This window comes from Cibotium barometz, chromosome 50 (genome assembly GCF_041138505.1).
Source record: "Cibotium barometz isolate CiBa-2024 chromosome 50, ASM4113850v1, whole genome shotgun sequence".
Lineage (NCBI taxonomy): Eukaryota > Viridiplantae > Streptophyta > Polypodiopsida > Cyatheales > Cibotiaceae > Cibotium > Cibotium barometz.
In genome coordinates, this window is record NC_141095.1 from 1,453,947 (window position 1) to 1,470,272 (window position 16,326).

General features: G+C 44.3%; 1 protein-coding gene across 4 annotated transcripts in view; it reads right to left on the bottom strand.

Moving 5' to 3' along the window:
* The window catches only part of LOC147609706 (vacuole membrane protein KMS1-like), a 41,367-nt gene that overhangs the window by 15,943 nt on the left and 9,098 nt on the right, over positions 1 to 16,326 (bottom strand). For 3 of the 4 annotated variants that reach the window (XM_086786711.1, XM_086786710.1, XM_086786708.1), the window contains exons 2-4: positions 6,645 to 6,734; positions 6,487 to 6,555; positions 6,258 to 6,335 (exon numbers count right to left, since the gene is read on the bottom strand). In XM_086786711.1, coding sequence (XP_086642837.1) covers positions 6,258 to 6,335; positions 6,487 to 6,555; positions 6,645 to 6,734 — 237 coding nt within the window. The remainder of the gene's footprint in view (positions 1 to 6,257; positions 6,336 to 6,486; positions 6,556 to 6,644; positions 6,735 to 16,326) is intronic. The other variant, XM_086786709.1, reaches the window with a different exon arrangement.

The following is a 16,326-nucleotide window of genomic DNA, read 5'->3' on the forward strand; positions in this document are numbered from 1 at the left end:
CTACCAGCTTATACAACCTTCCTTGACTATCTACCATGCTCAAAATCAGCTACTCTTCTATGGAGATTCATTTTGGCTCTTTGCTTACTTCCAGAAAGCCCTTTTACAATCCCTCTAAGATTCTCATGAACGAGAAAAAATAATAATAATAATAGTAATAGAAACACACAAGGAAAAAAAAAGCTTAATAGAGACACACAAGAAAAATCCCACATGAGATTCTCATGAACTCGGAGACCTTTACTTTCAGCAACTAGAAGTGTTCTCCCACTATTTCTGAACTAAGTAGTAGCTGCCCAACTCTAGGACAACTATGAATGTACATTGACTCTTCTAATGAGACAGTGGTTTCACTAAAAAAAGTGTGAAAGTGTGTGTGTGTGTGTGAGAGAGAGAGAGAGAGAGAGAGAAAGAAAGAGAGAGAGAAAGAAAGTTGCATTAACATCTTCAAAAGGCCAAAATGACCTATGAGACCAAAAGGTTACATCATATCCATGAGGGTACATCATCTTGAGTACAAAATAGTAATAAAGAAAGATAACAAAAATCTAGAACTTTAAAATTTGATCTAGGTACATGAGCAGAGAGCTCTCATATCACCCTAATACATCCCTCATGGGCCGCTGTGACATGGTGCTCAAGGTGGTAAAACTGAGCTGGTGCGAGAAGGTCCTGCGATGATGGGAGATGACGGCCCGGATCCTCCTGTGGTGGCGTGGCCGTGGGCGAGGGCCATGGGGTCTAGGGCGTTGAGCTCTGCATAACTCAGTGGCTCTGTCGAGTGTCACACCTCTTGGCCAAGCTCCTGCACTAGCCTGTGGTCTGGGTATGATGGGTGGATCGGCCCTCGGAGTGCTGGTATGGAAGAAGTCGGTGAGAGCTCTCTGTGCTGGTCCGAGAGAAAGAAACAAAGAAAGAAAGCTGTATTAACGTCTACTAGAGGCCGAACTCGACCTATGAGACAAATCAATGTACAACTTACAATGTCTTCTAGATGTCCAAAAAAAAAAAAGAACAAAATGAACATGAAATAAACTATGAAAGTACTGAGCTAGTGGGGGGGTGTGATGGATGGAGCACTACTGCTAGAGACTCAATATGCAACCTATATGCGCCGGGTATACAACAATGCAATGCAGATCTGTCTAGCTCCAACTAGTACCATAATGGGGGTGTAATATGTGATACATAGGCGATGGCGAGGCAAAAATACCTAGGAGCATGATCTCCGGGTTTGAGTGTAAGTGAGCTAGCCGCTCCTGGATATGGTGCTGATGTCGAGCCCGTATCTCTGTGATCTCCCGCTGATGTAGTCTGGGAGTCTGGTAGCCTGGTGCTCTCGGTCTCCGTCTGGCTCGGAGGTCCGCAACGCGCTGAAGTGTAACCCCTCCTGTGTCAGAATAGGTACTGGGATAGATCTCTGGAAGAAATCAGTGAGCTGGAGCTGTCGCCCACCTCTCCCTGTGGTATGAGTCCATAGCAGTCTCTCTGTGGCGCTGTGTCTCTAGCAAGAACTGGCCATGCGCTGGTCTGCGGACTCCATGATCTGGCAGAGTGAGAGAGAAAGAAAGAAAGAAAGAAAGATTTTATTAACGTCTTTCAAAAGACCGAACTCGGCCTATGAGACAAATCGGAGTACATGTATGGGGTATCCTCTGTCATCCCAACAAAATGAAAAAGTACTGAATAAAAAAGCTGAGAGAGAGAGAGAGAGAGAGAGAGAGAGAGAGAGAGAGAGAGAGAGTTATATTAAACGTCTTCAAAAGACCAATGGGTCTATGAGACCAAAAGTGATACAATATTGTCCATGTAATCTCATCATGGTACAAAAGAAAACAAAGACGAGAGCTATGAGCTGGGAATGTCAAATCCAAGCCATATGATACAAAATGGGACCATCATCATCATACACCCTATAAATCTAACCACCCCCCCCCCCCCCTATGAGGAGGGGGCCATCAAGGATATCAAGCATGGGGTATATAATACCAAAATGACGTATACATAGTGTCCATGAAATCTCGTCAAGGATGAAAAACGAAAAAAGCAACATTTAACTAAAACTGAAAACTAAAAGCTGAGATCTTAGACTCTGAGATTATACAAGATGAAAAATCTCGATCCTACTATGCTGGGTATAGGGTACCATGAGTGATGGGATATCGGAGAGCTAAATAAAAACAGTCAATATCAACCATGTATGCCACGCAAGGGCCCATCCAAGATGTCCATCATGAGTGATACAAGAAGGCTAGAGATGTCAATAGTCTGCTGTGAGGATGAGGCCACTCAGTGGCGGGCCAAGCTCTCTTGAATCTAGGGCTGATGAGCAGGGGGTGTTGCCGGGGTCCAACGGGACGAGGGCATCTTGCTCGTTGGAAGATAAAAATGGGTGCAGCATAAGTGTGAGCATGGTGGTCGGTGAGCAAGATAAAAATTTTAAGATTCATACTTGGGTGGCCGGACAAAAAGGTAACATGTGTGTGGACAACCCCAAGTGTGAAGGGGGACTAAGGGATTAAAGTTTTTAAGGTTCATAACCTTGGGTGGCCCCTAGGTAGGTTTTAAAATCCATAAGTGGCCCCTAGAAAGGTTTTAATAACTTTATGGGCCTTAGGATATTTATGGGAGAGGGCTACTCCACTTTTGGAGTACACGCCTCCCTCTCTCTCTCTTTCTATCTCCAATTTTTTTGGAAAAAGTGGGGCTGGCGGGCAGCGCAAGTGGAAAAAGAATCACATACACAGCAGGCTGCAGGGTTGCGCCTCTCTTATGCTGGCTTTTGGAGGGACTGTAGGCGGGCAGCACAGATTTCAGGGCTGGGAGAACAGTTACAAGCGTCTGCGCACTAAGCTACACTCCTGTTTTTGGAAGAAGGCCGTGGGCGAGCTGCATACCTCTGGCTGGTTACTGTACAGAGGGTTCAGGCGCAGACTGGGCTGGTTTCATGAGGGAGATTATACAGATTGGTTGCTGGCTGTCCTACAGAACAGAGATGCAGGTCTCTTTTCTCTCTCTCTCTCTCTCTCTCTCTCTCTCTCTTTAGCTCTTGAAGAGCTGGTTGGCTGGTGGCTGCAGAGCAAATAGGCACCTACAGGTTCTCCTTTTTCTCCCTCCAATGCTTTTGGGTAAGAACTGTTTGTTAGCTGAGAAGTGTGGACTATAAGAGGAGAACACAAGGCTGGACAGCAGGTTCTCTCACTGATTTTTCTCTCTCTCGGCTGCAAGACAAGAGGACAGGACAGTACAGGGCTCTTCCTCGCGTCTTTTCTCTCGTGGAAAGCGAAATAAAGGCTGTAAGTTTCTCTCTCTTTGTGAGCAAGTGGGACTGCAGGTGATGTCTTATGGAGTCTTTCTTTTCACTGGCTCTCAAGACTGTTCTAGAGTGGTTCTCTCTGGCCCTTTGTGAGAGGAAGGGTAAAGTATGGCTATGTGCATGGTTCAGTCAGATGCATTTCTAAGGCCTCATGGATGTACAAACTTAGCAAATTAGAGGAGATATCAGTGTGGTGTTCTTGCGGCCACAAGGCTGTGTAACCTCTATGCTAAGAGGTCCTAAGGTTTAGCAGATTGGACTTGCAGACATACGAGCCATGAATGGTCATGTTGTAATCATCTAAATCTTTTCCATTGAAATTGAATAAAGAAATACAAAAAGGGGCGCCAAGCTTTGGGGCCAACAGGTGTCATTCTCTTTCTTGTTTTGGAGCACTCTAGCTCCTGTTTATTTGTTTATTAGCTGGACTACAATTGGATTGGGTGACTGCTAGTCTACCGCACTTTGGTTTCTACCAGAGGCCGGGTTCAAGGTTCCGTTGCCTGGACCATCAGCAACTTTCTTAAGGGGGTGAGCTCGTGGTTGTCTCGAGGAAAGCCATTGCTGAAAATTTCAGCAAGATGTCAGACACAGAAGATGACTGTTTTTATGATGATGAGGAAGAGCAGGAGACCACTCCTGAGAGGACTAAATCTGAGGATGTACTTGCAAGAGAACACGCTGCAGAAGATGCACGTTATGAGGATGTAATGCAGCCAGAAGACATGCCAAGTCAAGAGGAAGATGATGCCCAGTTTAAAGCTCGTTTGGCAGGGGCACTGGATGTGTTTATGCACCTCACACAAAATGAGAAGTTTGCTGAATTTATGAGAGCTCCTTCTGAGCCTAAGAAGAAGAAGAAGAAAGAACGTTCTAGGAACCCACCTCAGGGCAATAGTGGTGCCTTCCCACAGGATCCTGCTTTTGGACCGTTTCCTAACATGCAGAACACTTATGGTGCAAACCCACAGAGTTCCTTTTTCGGACAGCCCCAGCAGTCTATGAATCCAGGCTATTCTGGCGGTGGTTCCGTGTTCCAATCTATGACTGGGGGTTACCCTCAGGGAGGCATGGGAATGCAAGGGAATATTGGAGCTAATTTTCAGCCTGGTATGCAAAGTAATATGTATGGTGGTATGTAGTCTGGAATGCAATGGAATATGTATGGGGGCATGCAGCCCGAAATGCAAGGAAACATGTATGGGGGCATGCAACCCGGTATGCATAGTGGTATGTTTGGAAACATGGGGGGAATCAGCAGGAATGCATGGTATGCCAGGTGTGGGAACTGGCAACGTTGACCCTATGATGGGCATGAATGCAGGGGTAGCAGTCTTGTGAAGCCACTTCCTTGCGATAATCTAACGCCTATGGGTAAGACGAAGGATTATAAGGAAGGGGGAGCTGCAGTGAAATTTGACACATTCAGTGGGACCAAAGACAAGCTCAAGGCACTTACCTTTTTATAGCAGTTTGATGCTGCTTTTTCTAGTGGAAATTACACGGAATCCTCGAAAGTGAGAAAAGCCGCGACTTTTCTCAAGGGCAATGCATTGCAGTGGTGGTCCACTCTTCTTTTGCAGGGCATAGCACCATCTACTTGGGGGTACAGTTTAAACAAGTTTTCTCTTCCGTGTGGCTCACATCTACATTTGAGGTGGATGCAGGCACAAGTTGGATGCATCGAAGTGTGAGAATCTTGAGGATTATAATAAGAAGTTTTGGGAAGCTTTACTCCCAGTTACTTCTTATCGTGCAGTGCCATTGTCTAAGCAGGTTGAGAAGTATTGTCGTGGGTCGCCCAAGGAAGTGCGTGATTATTGCATAAAGACTTGAGTAACAAATATGTCGCAAATGATAGAGAATGCCATGACAGCAAATGCGTTACTCACTAGAGTCTCATTTGGATTTAGGGGCAACAAAAGCACAAGTAAGAAAACTGAAAAGTCAAGGCATGCTTCGCGTGATGCAACAGTGTTAGCAGAGAAGCGGTATAAGAAGTTACCAATGCCCAAGAGAACTCCTGAGGAGAGACAGGCTTTGATGAATGCTAAGAAGTTCTTTTTCTATACTGAGGAGGGACATATGTCTTTCAATTGTCCCAAGCGTAAGTCCCAAAAGGACTCTGACACTAAAGGGGAGTCCAAGTCTAAGAAAGCAAAGCCTTCTGCAAGGTTAGTTCCTGATCTTGTTGGGGAATAGCCAGGTGGTGAAGAGACTGAGTTGTGCAGGGCATGGGGCAAAGTTAGAGATCAGAATGCCTTGATTTTCTTTGACACAGGTGCTAGAGCCAACTTTATCTCACCAGATTTGGCTGGCAGATTGGGGATCCACGCAGAGGAGATGGGGCCTTTGTATGAGGCTAATATGGCTTGTCTTGGGTATGCAGAACCCGTTACCCCTATTATTGGGAAGCTGAGGCTTCATGTGCATGGTTATGTGGACAGTGAGGAGTTCTTTATCATGCCACTTGATGGGTGTGATGTTTTGTTGGGTATGCCATGGTGTCATAGAGTACATGCGGTGGTGAATACATATAACAGGAAGATTACTTTGACTCATAGAGGGAAAGAGCATATTTTGGATGTAAAGCTTAAAGGGGAATCTGTTCCTATTGTATCGTTACGTGAGTACAAGCACTCTATGCAAACATGCTTTATTCACAAGCCATTTGATAGTAATCACTTGAAGATGCTTCCACATTGTTTTTTTTTTTTGGGTGTTTGTTGCATTTAAAGTAAGCTGCATAAAACACCATTTTAAAACTATGCAAAGCCTATTCCTATGATATTCCAACATATGGTGCCTTTTAAGGGTTGACTTTTATGGATTTTATTTTTTAAAAACTTAGGATAGTTTCTCGAAAACAAAAAATATTTCAAATATTCACCAATAATAGCAATTTTCATATAAAGAGTTTAAAATTGTTCATTAAATACACCTTCAATTTCTGTGCTTGAAACATTGTTTTCCCCATGTTTGGTTTGTGAATCAGGAGGTTCCACACTATCACTGGCCACTGTAAATTCAAGGTGAAGTGAGATAAAACTAATAATAAGAATCGTGCACACGTGTGTGTGTGTGTGTGTGTGTGTGTGTGTGTGTGTGTGGCAGTGTGCACGCGCGCGCAGACTAGATGCATGATGCTGGAATGGCTTGAGATATACCACCTTCAATCTCAGTACCCGGAACAGAGTCCTGTGTTAATCCTGGAATATTAGTTTGCGAGTCAGCAGCTTCTGCAGATTCAAAATGTCGTCAAATAAATTTGCATCACATTAACAAAGCTAATGTTAAGTCCAACATAATCGGGACAATTCGCACTAACCCTCAATATTGCTGTCTGCAATGTCTTCATCTTCCATAATCATGCCATTTGAGTGCACAGGATCAGCATAAAGCATATCATGGTTTGCCACTGCAGATAAATGACAGCCTTGCAAGATTACTTCTAAAATAAAACTGTACAACCTTTACCAAGTACGAGATTTTAAACAGCAGATTGAAAGCTATGATAACGTTTCTACAAATGGGAGAAAAAGTCATCCCATAAATTTTTAGTTACAGAACTTAGTCCAACATACTTACGTTTCTACAAATGGGAGAAAAAGTCATCCCATAAATGTTTAATTACAGAACTTAGTCCAACATACTTTTGGTGTACAACTAGTCTAGCACCTCATATATGTCACATTATGGCCTGTTTATTGCCCCCTATAGGATATCTAGCCCTACCACATAAAGTCTACATTCACCTGTATGTAAGGCAATCATGCTTGTGGATGTCCTTACGCATTGGCCAATGTGTTTTGCAGATATAATATGCATAGAGATCACAGAGGTTTCTAAGCAAGGGAACCAAAACCAGGGACTGAGGGTGATAAGGGAAGCTTTCAGGGGGAAGCATCACATCCATGACTCTCCAAAGAGGAACACCAAGCCAATAGGCTGACAAGGCAATGCTTCACATGTGACTCTATTGAGCACATTGCTAGAAGCAGCGGTCTAGCTTGAAAGTGTCACCATTTGGTCCCTTTCAGTCTTGACCAGTGTTTCATACACCGGTCGGAGCCAAGGTGTGAACAGGGATTTTCCACAAAAGCAAGGAAGTCAAAGGATGGAAGACGCCTATGTAACGCCAAGACATGTCGCAAAACTTGTGTGAAGGATTATCTGGCATGTCTTTATCTGAAGGCAGCTTACAGGACATGAGTTTACAGGATTTTACTCACTTATATGGTTTATAAGGATTCTTGTTCACACTTATTTATAAGTGAGTGGACATATGGGGATTTGGACAAGGAGCATACAGGTGGACAGCAAGCCGGGCAGCTTTCTCTCCCCCTTGCGCTGGCCATACAGTGGTACAGCAGGCCAGGCAGTTTTCTCTCCCTTGCACAAGCCTTACAGCTGGGCAACTTCGCGGGATCCACGACCACTCGTGGTGTCCTTCTCGCCGCTTCGACTGCCTCGTAGACGGCAAGCTTGTCGAGAAGTTCCCGTCTCTTTTCGGGCGTGACATTCATGCAAAACTGCACCTCATGCCCACTCTCATGCAAGAGGTGGGCTCGCACTTTGTCGGTGCCACCCATTCGCCAGTACGGGCAAAGCTTGAATGTTACATGCGGAAGCTCTGATATGCTTCTTTCAGCCCTAAACACCATCTAGAACATGCTGATGCAAAAACGCAGACCGAAGGGAGAGAGAGAGAGAGAGAGAGAGAGAGAGAGAGAGAGAGAGAGCTGGAAATTCAGTATTTCATATGGTACAAAAAAGTACATGAATCCTTGCAGCCATGGGCTGCCTTCTAGAAAAGGTAGAAAGCCCTAACTCTAGTCCTATGTCTAGACCCAACTCAAAAAGGAGTTGAATGAACAAAACAATGAGCAAACATGCCCTTTCATAGGCCTTGGACAGCTAGAGATTTGGCTGATTGTTGGTCGGCCAGCCGCCTATACACAAACATAACTAATGCAGATCCCGACCTGTCAGGTCCCTAAGTCCACTCCAATCCATCCCTTGCCTAAACTTGTACTCCATGCTCCAAAATATCTGGTTCTAGTGAGTCTTTATCATGTCTCCAGGATTAGCCCTGAGATTAGCATGTACATGTGTGTGCACATGACATTGCATGCCCATGGCTGAGATCCACCTCCATGAGCGGATGGGGTGTAGTGAACCTCCTCCCACCATGTCCATCCCGTCATTCTTCTACGGGAAGCCCCGGCACGTGAAGAGGATGCCATGGTTGAAGATGGCTTGTCACTTGAAAGTTGATAGCTTGAGAGAGGGAGAGAGACTAGAGACTAGAGTGCTTGTGTGAGAGGCTTGACTCTTGAGGGAGAGAGACTAGAGTTTTTGTGTCTGTGGCTTGCCGCTTGAAGCTTCACTCTTGAGCAATGAGCAATGAGACTTGAGGCTTGAAGGCTTGAGCCTTGAAGGTGTGTGTGTGAGGAGGTGTGTCTGTTTGTGCGTGCTTGTTCTTATATAGATAGGCAAGAGGGAGAGGCAAGAGTCTTGAAGACTCGAAGAGGCAAGGCAAGAGGGCCACCATGGCCCTTGTGACTATGGGCCAAAATGGCCCAAAAAGGCCCCCAAGATGGCATCCCCAACGGCCATAAAACGGTCATAAAAATGACGGTTAGACTGCGCAACAGATCATCACCGTCAGATCATCATCGTCCCCCACACCATCCCTGCCCAGCATCATCCCCGTCCCCCCGTCTCTTGTGAGGGTCGCCTTAGCGGGGACGTCCAACCGTCCCCATCCGTCCCCGTTCTTGATGCGTCCCGAAATGGTGTCCCCACGTCCCATCCTCCCGTCCCCTGTGACTATGACCACAACACTATATCCTCTTAAGCTACCAAGGCATGATAGCTATGAAGAAGTTGTAGCAAATGAGATTGTGACTCATTCAAAGAGCCACCAAAGTCCTTCAACCTATAAAGGCCACCTTCATGTACACCTTTGGCAACAATCTGCAAGGTGCTAGTGTCAATGATCTCATGAACTCGACTATCAAAGTAGACACAGTAGCCTTTCTATGCAATCCGAAACATTGAGAGCAGATTGCTAGAGAGCTTGGGAACATAAAGCACATCCCGGAGAGTATAAGGTTGGCCAAGAGAAGCACATTATCCACACAAGAAGCCTCAAAGTTGCAAGCATCAGCATTGGACACCTTCCAAGAGCTAGGCCGAAAATCATGCAAAATGGACCTGGTCATGAGTCATGTGAGTAGTGCACCCACTATCAACCACCCAATTCGTAAGACGTGAGGTGGCAAGAACAGGTGAGTCTGCAGGAAGCTCCTCAATGCCGATGAAGACAGTTTCCATGGTGAAAGAGGAACTCTGGGATTGGTTGGTAGACGGAGAGGTTTGATTGGTGAGCTTCTTTACAAAACCGCCTCTCTACTTCTTGTGACAATCAGGCTAAATGTGACCTTTGTAACCAAAATAATGGCAAGTAAGATCCTCATGAGCAGGATTGTTAGCAGGTTCAGAGTCAATTTTGTTGCTCGTGGAACCCTGAGATTGCCATTTGCCTTTGCCCTTGACCTAAAGAACGGTCTCAAAAGCACCCTGGCTTGTTTTCTTCCTCATAGCTCTATCCTGAAGCATGCCAACAATAATATGCAGATCGGGAGAGGAGGGAAGAAGTGAAATAGTATCACAGAAAGATGAGAAAGTTTCAAGCAATTTGGCCAGGAGCCAATGAACAAAGTCTTGATCAGTAGCTTTGCTCTCCCAAAAAGACCAATTGATTCTGGATGGTAAAAAACTCCGTGATGGAATCCGTGATGTTGGCAGTATCGGAGATCTTCACATTGGCAAGCTGATTCTCGAAGGCAAGAGTGTAGAAGCAAAAGCCTGAGAACCTCGACGCTCTAATACCATGAGAGAATGGTTGAAGGCAACAAGCGGAAGCAAGGGATAGACTTGGAGCTACCAACAATGATCCAACACTTGAAATAAATTATATGGCATAGAGGCATGTCCTTATATACATCATGAAGGAGCTAGAGCCTGCTGGTCGGCCCTAACATAAACCCATAACTGAGGACAAAGTCCACGACTAGGAAAAATGCCTAATAAAAGATGGGAAAAATACCCAAAAATATCAAATAAATATGCTGAATAAAAAGGGAGCATAAAAGGGATCAAACGGGGTTGGAGATGACCATTCCAGAATCCAACACGGTGCCACCTTGAACATCCAACATCCAAAAAACTCCCCAAAAGCCAACAGGGCATCCTCCAAGGTCTACGCAACCCACAAATAGTTCAATTTCTTCTGCTTGCCCCTCATGGCGATGGCTAAGACTACACCACTGGTGTCCACCACCATCTCTAATCTAAGCAACTTTAACCGCTCAACCATGTATCTAATGATATCCTGTGAGACTCCTCCATCAAAGAGTATGGACACCGGATGTTCATGAATCATTCCTCACCACATAACCATATCATGCCGGCCGAGGACCGCTAAGATCCACTGAGATCGGGTCAAGTGAAGAGCAATTGTGATACTGGTGGGAGCGGAAGGGGGGGTAGATGGTGCTGGCATCATATAGCTATTGCGGCAAACGACCTCGCCTTCTTCTTGTACTTCTCCTTGCCCTTACCATTCTACTTCTTCGTGTTCTTCGGACACTCCATTCCAATGTGCTCAATAGTCATAATAAAAGCAATGTTCACCGCCAGCCATCCTAGCGCAATGCTCTTCAATGGTGGGTGACTCACAGAGGCTCCCCCACTTGCTTTGTCCTTACCATCCTTGGCCTTGGATTGGCAGCTGGCTACCCTTGTCTTTGCGTTCTGATGCCCTTACTTGAGTCCCATACTTGGAACTCTCTCATGTCTCCAGGGTCGTAGCAAGATGAACTACACCTGGAAGATCATGGGACCGATGTGCACAAACGTCTCTCCGCAAGGATGGTTTCATCCACAAATCGCTCAACCTGCTCCAACCATTTGACGATCCTCGGGAGCATGAGCAAAAGCTTCCAGAAACGTGCAAGACAATCGATTATGAATTCGCCACGTTTCTGCATAAAACGCTCCCACTCTTTCTTCAACTTATGTTGGTAATCTCTATAATTCAAGTCCACCTTGCAACAGTCATCCTAACAAGTCACGAAGTGGTGCCGAAGGTGGTCTTCCCACCACAAGAGACGGCACCTGTCAAAACCATATGCACCAAAAAATCATGGTGTCATCCAAAGCAATGCGACACGACATGCAAGTGCATGCACGAGAACATTTGCGAGCAGAGCAATGGTGACTAGCAATCGAACTTTGGAGAAGGATGTCAACAACAACTAGCAAGCAGACCTGCAACTGTCCAAACGAAGAACCAGCAAATTATCGAAGACGGTGCTCTCCTGGCCAGCAATCAAACCTTGGAGAAGGAGCTGAAGAACAAACAAACAACCAAATGTGCAGCCGTCGTCGAGACCAACAACCAGTAAGACTATCGAAAGGAAGAACCGGTTGACGGTGAAAAAGGCATTTAAATAAGCACCCCAATGTTTTGAAGGCGGCAATTACACGTGTCATACAAACATGCATTGAATTAATTAATTAATGGGTTCTGAAAATAAGAATCGTTATGTAATTGCCTATCTATCCTTGTTGGTTGCACGAGGAGTGTTTAACATGGTGTAGCTTGGTTTTCTTATGGTTGGTCATACTCATGAAGATATTGATGCATTGTTTAGTCGCTTCTCTACTACTACTGAGAAGTTGAGGAAACAAACCATTTTCATGTTGCCATATATATAGGCAGTGACGTGTGTGAACACACTTAGGACTGTCGGGGCACTTTTTCCCTCTTTAGGAGGTTTTTTTTCCCGGCTTGTATATATGCCCATCATTATAGGGCTAACTTATCTTTTGTACATTGACACAATCTATACACTGTGTGTTGTGTGCATTCTTGCTTCATGAGGGGAAAATCCCCATGCAGAGGTGTCAAAAATACATCATTACTTCTAAATATCTCCCCTTTTTAACTATCTCCCCTTGTCCTTAGTCAACTCTTCATCTTATGTGAGCATTTACTCATTTTTGGGTAATTTCTTTTACAAATTGGATTTATCTCCTTCCCACACATGGATTGATCTTGTTGGCCCATAGGAACCTTAATTTAAAATTTTGAAAAAATCTTCACTCCTAGGATAATGCCTCTTGAACCGATTATACTTCATTTCTAATGCACCTTTTGAAAATCTTTTTGAACTTTTATTTTAGGGAAACTTATTTTAATAATATGAAAAATTTTTCTATTTAAAAATATTCAAAATCTGAATATTCTCTCTCTAGAATATTTTCTCTCTCTATGTCAAAACAGGCAGAGACAAGATGTTTTATATTTCCGAAGAGGGGATTGATTACAGGGGGAAGATGCTGGACATCTTGAGAGGCTGGGGAGGAATCTTACAAGTTTAATGCCATCAAATTCAAGGACATTTTTCAAGAGATTGCCAAGGACGTTGTTGTTGCAACTTGACAATTGTGGTATCGGAACCACCTGTTACCGCCAACATGGCGCCATCTCATGGGTCCAATAAAGCCAAACCGGTGAATCCGGTGGAGGGACTCTGTGAAGGAGATCGTCGGTGGCACATACGACGTCTCTCATACCGACTATGCACAAGTGTAGAATGACGATGGCCCAAACCGGGAGCAAAGCTCATCCAGTACATCCTTACCTACATCCAAAGGAATAAAAAACCCTTCTTTGAGAAGTTTCATCACTTCATCATTGGAATCGTCAATCCCTTCATTAGAAGCACGAGTCTTGATAGACACCAAATCCGGAACAATGGGCGCATGGAGGGTTGACCCCCTTATCCGACCCACGCCTTCATCCTTCTCCATCATTCTTTATCCCTAGTTTTGGGCGCCTTGGTATGGATCCCGCAGAGCTTGAGATTTACTTCAGGATCTCAAAGCAAGCATGGAGACGATGTCTAATTGTATCCATCGGATAGAGTCGGCACCACACCACAAATGCCAATAAGAACCCTAATAATCACTTTTTCCAAACCTAGACTTGTGCCACTCCTAGAGCCTAGAGACTCTACCCTATCCAAGCAATCGACGCATAGGGGTGCCAAAAAAGAAAGAAAAAAAATTGAAGGTTCACTACGATTTGACACCAATTGTAGAATACATGTGTCTATGTGCAAGAGAAATAAAGAAGAGGGAAGCAAAATCATATAGCACACACAAGCATCCTATAACTAATGTTTGTATTATGTACAAGAAAAGGATGATTACAACTGAATTCTGTATACAAGAGAGAGGCTCAGAGTGAAAACTTCAACACACAGCCCAAACGACCTGATGAACACCTCCTACCTAGCATGTGTGAGAGAAACACTCTACTGGAGACTAGTGTTGAGCAAATGCAAATGATTATAATGACTGGGCTACCCACATATGCACCAATGCTATTGGTCAGTTTGTTTCACTGCCATGTGTGATCGTCGCCATGTCATCATCACTGCTACGTGGCACATGCACTGTTCAACTGCTCCCAAGGCTTTCTATCTCATGTCCGACTGGTCCATGCTTGGGAGTTGTGCCCTAAATACTCATACGTGTATCGCATTCTTCCCTACTTGCATCACAACTATCCTCAGTTGCATGGGATTGGTGCAAAACAACTTGCTCCCGTCTCAAACATCATTTACTCTTGAAGTATAGATTGGAGTTTGTTTGCTCTGATACCACTATTAATCTTTTAGCTTAATTAAACATTATTACACATCTTAGTAATTAAATACTTGAGTAAACATGAGGCAAAGAGCGGAAAGCTGTGTTATGTTGCATTGAGACACAAGGCCTTCTTAAATAGGGCCTGAAAAGTTACAAATGAAGAGGCACATCCCTGAGGAAATTGTGTGACTCTGAATGAATAGTTCTATCCTTGAGACGTAGAGATGTGTCCTTTGATCAATGGATGTGTCTCTTTGAAGAGATGTGTCTTTTAGTGATGACCCATGTGACAGGGTGTGACCCTTCACTAGTGTCCTTTCAATGTTTGAAGGCTAATCAAGAGATGTGTCTTTTAGTGATGACCCATGTGACAGGGTCTGACCCTTCACTAGTGTCCTCTCAATGTTTAAAGGCTAATCTAGACAGTTAGAGAGATAGCCACACTCGTGACAGCACCAATCCTTCTCGTTAAGGAAAAGGATGGATCTTCCAAACTTTGTGTGGATTACCGTACTGTTAATAAGCTGACAGTCAAGAGAAGTCCCCGATGCCTCAGATTGATTATATCTTAAAGAGGTTGAATGGAGCCAAGTTGTTTTCGAACCTTGACCTAAAAAGTGGATACCATCACGTGCAAATTGTCCATGGGGACATCCCCAAGACAGCATTCTGCACTAAATGGAGCCAAGTTGTTTTCGAAGCTTGACCTGAAAAGTGGATACCATCACATACAGATTGTCCATGGGGACATCCCCAAGACAGCATTCTACACTAAACGGGCCCACTACGAGTTTGTGGTCATGCCCTTCGGATTGACAGATGCCCCGGCGACATTTAACCACATGATGATGCGTGTTTTTAGAGATTTGCTTGAAAAGTGTCTTCATTTTGTTGGATGAAGCAATTTCAAGCAACTCTTCTCCATGACCCCAAGACACCATCATCATTGGCGGTCATAGAGACATAAATTGAACGTTGGAGAAGATAGAGAGACAATTCTATTGGTGGACGTGTTCACTTATGTGCAACATTGTCCGGTTTGTCAAAAGGTAAAAGTGTCACATGGGAAGAAAGCAGGTTTGTTACAACCATTGCCAATTCCCAAAGGACCTTTCCAAGATATATCTATGGATTTTGACGAATTGCGTCCCACTCCGGGTAAGCATAACACGCACTATTTGACGTTTGTTGATCGTTTTAGCAAATTTGTTATGCTTTTCCCTTGCAAGGCTAACATTACTGCCAAAGATGTTGCAAAACTACTTATCCGCCATTGGTACTCAATTGGTGACATACCTAGGGCAGATCATAATGCCAAGTTCACCATTTATTTTTGAAGGGCATTGTTTGATAATTTTGGTCCTAAGTTGAATTTTTCTAGTGCATTCCACCGAGAAATGGATGGCCAGACAGAGATTTACAATCAACTAACCTTCAACGTGCTAAAGTATTATGTCCATAATCAACAAGGTAAGTAGGAGCAGTATTTGCCTTTATTTCACGCTGTTCTTAATGACTCTCTTTCCTCAGCTATTGACAAGACTCTATATGAGGCGATGTTTGGAAGGCCGTTCCAGTCATTTGTTGACCAGGACGTCGTCTTCAATGCCTGAAGCAAACCACTTGACGGAGTCTTACCAGGAGATCTTAGAGTCTGTGAAGGATAGATTGGCCAGAGCACAAGAGCCCTATACTCGACAGGCCAACAAGGACAAAAGTGATGTGAAAGTCTCGGAAGGAGACTGGAATCTGGATGTATCTCAAGATTATGAAACAAAGGTTGAAAGAGGTGAGCAAGCAATGCCCAAAGAAGTTGTTTTGGATTTTCGAAACTTTTCCCATTCTAAAGAAGATCAATGAGGTGTCCAAAAATTTAAATTTACCTTCCACTTGGACCATGCATGATGTGTTTCATGTCTCTTGGCTGAAGCACTATGCCGGACCTCCTCTCTCAAATGTCCAAGATGAACCAAAACTAGATATTGTCAACCAAGCCAAAGTGATGGTTCCAGAGAACAAATCATTTTGCACCATCTTTCAAGGATGGCTCTGGCCGAAGAGAGCGGCAGTTCCTCACGAAGTTTCATGACCGAGGGACGCATAAAGCGGTTTGTCTTGACAAGAACTTCTCTGAAGACTATCCAGCATTATTAACAGACAATTTGGATGCTATGCAGCTTCGATCAAGCTCAACTGAAGGGGATGTCACATGCATCCCACACTTGGATGCCATGTGGACATATCTACAGAGCATTTGTGAGCCCTTGTCGAGACGAGTCAAC